The sequence below is a fragment of the Mustela nigripes genome, chromosome 2 (assembly GCF_022355385.1).
Source record: "Mustela nigripes isolate SB6536 chromosome 2, MUSNIG.SB6536, whole genome shotgun sequence".
Classification (NCBI taxonomy): domain Eukaryota; kingdom Metazoa; phylum Chordata; class Mammalia; order Carnivora; family Mustelidae; genus Mustela; species Mustela nigripes.
In genome coordinates this window covers 143,221,114-143,224,023 of record NC_081558.1, presented here as the reverse complement: position 1 = coordinate 143,224,023, position 2,910 = coordinate 143,221,114, and the positions used below count along the sequence as shown (strand labels likewise).

Genomic DNA, 2,910 nt, shown 5'->3' with positions numbered 1-2,910 from the left:
GGCTCAGTGGGTTCCGCCGCTGCCTTCGGCTCAGGTCATGATCTCAGAGTCCTGGGATCGAGTCCCGCATCGGGCTCTCTGCTCAGTGGAGAGCCTGCTTCCCTCTCTCTCTCTCTGCCTGCCTCTCCATCTACTTGTGATTTCTCTCTGTCAAATAAATAAATAAAATCTTTAAAAAAAAATAAAAAATTAAGAAGATTTTATTTATGTATTTATTTGTTTGTTTGTTTATTCATTAGAGAGAGAGTGAAAGTACGGTGAGGAGTGGGGGAGGTGGGGGGAGAAGAGGGAGGAGAATCTCAGACAGGTTCTGTGCTGAGCACAGAGCCAGACATGAGGCTTGATACCGTGACCCTTAGATCATGACCTGAGGTGAAACTAAGAGTCAGATGCCTAACTGGCTGAGCCACCCAGGCGCCCTGTCCCCTGTATAGAAACTTTTTAAAGTAGATTTTAAAATAGCTATTACCGGAGGCATCTGGGTGGCTTAGTCAGTTAAGTGTTTCCCTTTGACTCAGGTCATGATCCCAGAGTCCTGGGATTGAGTTCTGCATCAGGCTCCCTGCTTAGTGGGAAGCCTGCTTCTTCCTCTCCCTCTTGCCTGCTGCTCTGACTACTTCTGATCTCACTCTTTCTCTCTCAAAAATAAATGAGTAAAATATTTTAAAAAATAAAAATAAAAACAGCTATTACCAAATAAAAATGAGATTCTATATTTTAAAAATTACTGTGTCTTCAGTTGTCATGTTTTGCCTTTAAAATAACTTTGTGTGCTGTACTTAATTATATTTTCTTTTAGGTCTATGCATGTATGATGGTTTTCTTCTTGAGCAACATGATTGAGAACCAGTGTATGTCAACAGGTGCATTTGAGATAACTTTGAATGGTGGGTTCTGAATAGTTTGCATTCTGTAACATATTTAAATGATTTATAATGACCATTTGGCTTTTCTGTTTTTCATAATATGCAAAACTATCACCTTATATGGTCCTCACCTCCTGTAGCTTGAGAATTATATCCATATGATGACCTCTAGAGAGCTCTAGATCTCTCCTAGGTGCTATATCCAAGAATCTTATGCTACTCCCAGACTGTTGATTACCTCTGCTTCCTGTACTCCAGTTTGCTTTTGCCCTGGCATTGCTCATTTATTTATAATGGCACCATTATCATTCTACCCAGTTGCCCATGTCAGAAAGCTAGGATAACCTCAGTTTCTCCCTTACTCTCCATATCTAGTGGTTCACCAAGTCTGATTCTTAATTCTACCTTCTTCATTTCTCAGAGTTCTACTCCTGTTTGTATTTATCACGATTACCCTAGTTCAAGTCACAATTATTTTGTTACCCTCTAATACATTCTCTAAACCAGAGGTTGTCCAATATGCTTACTGTCTGGCACTTTATAGTTTGTTGACCCTGATCTACTCCCTGCTCACCTCTCCAGCTTCCATTCTACCCCTCTTCTGTATTTCAGCTCTCACTTTTAATGACAGTATTTCTTAATTTTAGTGATATCTCTCACTTTCAATAATAATAGGGCTCTTTTCTAGCCTCTTATATCCCTCAGCATCTTCTAGTTTTACTTCTTAGTGCACAGTTGTGATTTCTAGCTATATGTGTAGTGCTTTTTGTGCCTCCCCTATTAGAAACACCATAGCAGCAAGAAGGGTAACTCTTTGGTTCACTACTGTATCCCCAACTGTAATGACAATAATTTTTGGAATGAATGTTTATTATAGAATCATCTTTAATTTTAAGGGGTGGTACTATTTATTTTTATTTCTATTATAGATGTGCCTGTGTGGTCTAAGCTGGAATCTGGTCACCTCCCATCCATGCAACAGCTTGTTCAAATTCTTGACAATGAAATGAAGCTTAATGTGCATATGGATTCAATCCCACATCATAGATCATAGCCCCACCTATCAGCACTGAAAACTCTTTTGTAAGTAGTTTAAAAATACAGTAACCAGTTATAGGTATCATTCTCATCACAAATCAGTAAGATACTAGATATTCCATATATTACCATTTGAGTTCCCAATTTAAGATGTAATATATGGGTGTTTTCTTTATTAAAATTTATGAAGTGATAAGAGCATTTGGACCTGCCAAAACAAGGTAAGGTTATGCTACTAATTTTATCTTCAAGGCTTAATAACCTGGGCCCATCACATCATTTTTTTGACTGGAACTCTCAATAGTCAGAGTCGGTATATTATTCTAGAATATTTATATACATATCTTCTCTTTACTTGCAAATAACTAGTTTCTAAGAGTATGCAGAATCTTTTAACATGCTCGAGATAGAAAATTATAAGCAAGTGTGTGTGAACACAGAGAGGTGGATGTTAGTTAACTTTTGCATACCGGAGATGTTCTCAGTTATTATCAATGAGTTGATTTTATAAGAGTGAATTTTGAAATAATATAATCTTCTTTTCTCTTTCAGACATTAAGGAATTTTTTGCAAGAGCAGCGTGACTGACATTATGAAGGCCTGTACTGAAGACAGCAAGCTGTTAGTACAGACCAGATGCTTTTTGGCAGGCTCGTTGTACCTCTTGAAAAACCTCAATGCAAGACAGTTTTTCAGTGCTGGCACATTTTGGAATTCTGCACATTCGTGGAGTGCAATAATACTGTATAGCTTTTTTTTCTTCCCCAAATCTACTCAGTTAACAGTTTTTAAAAAATGTAGACATTACCACTTGTACCGTTTTTTTCCTTAGTCATATTTGGAAAAGTAGAAAATGGAGTTACAATTTGACTTTCTTTTCAAAGATGTCTGTTAAATCTGTTGTGATTTTATATGAATTTTCCTTTTTTATAGTTTAAAATTGATCTTTTTGGGAATACAGCTGAAGTTCCCAAATACTTTATAAGAGTATATCAGGCATCTTTAA

The 2,910-nt window shown here is 36.9% G+C and overlaps 1 protein-coding gene across 1 annotated transcript in view; it reads left to right on the top strand.

Annotated features, from left to right (window-relative positions):
* SELENOT (selenoprotein T) overlaps positions 1–2,904 on the top strand; it is a 25,131-nt gene extending 22,227 nt beyond the window's left edge. Inside the window, exons 4-6 of the mRNA XM_059391733.1 lie at positions 800–887; positions 1,796–1,949; positions 2,457–2,904. Of these exons, the coding sequence (XP_059247716.1) occupies positions 800–887; positions 1,796–1,920 (213 nt within the window). The 3' untranslated portion in view covers positions 1,921–1,949; positions 2,457–2,904. The remainder of the gene's footprint in view (positions 1–799; positions 888–1,795; positions 1,950–2,456) is intronic.
* The last annotated feature ends 6 nt before the right edge of the window (positions 2,905–2,910 follow it).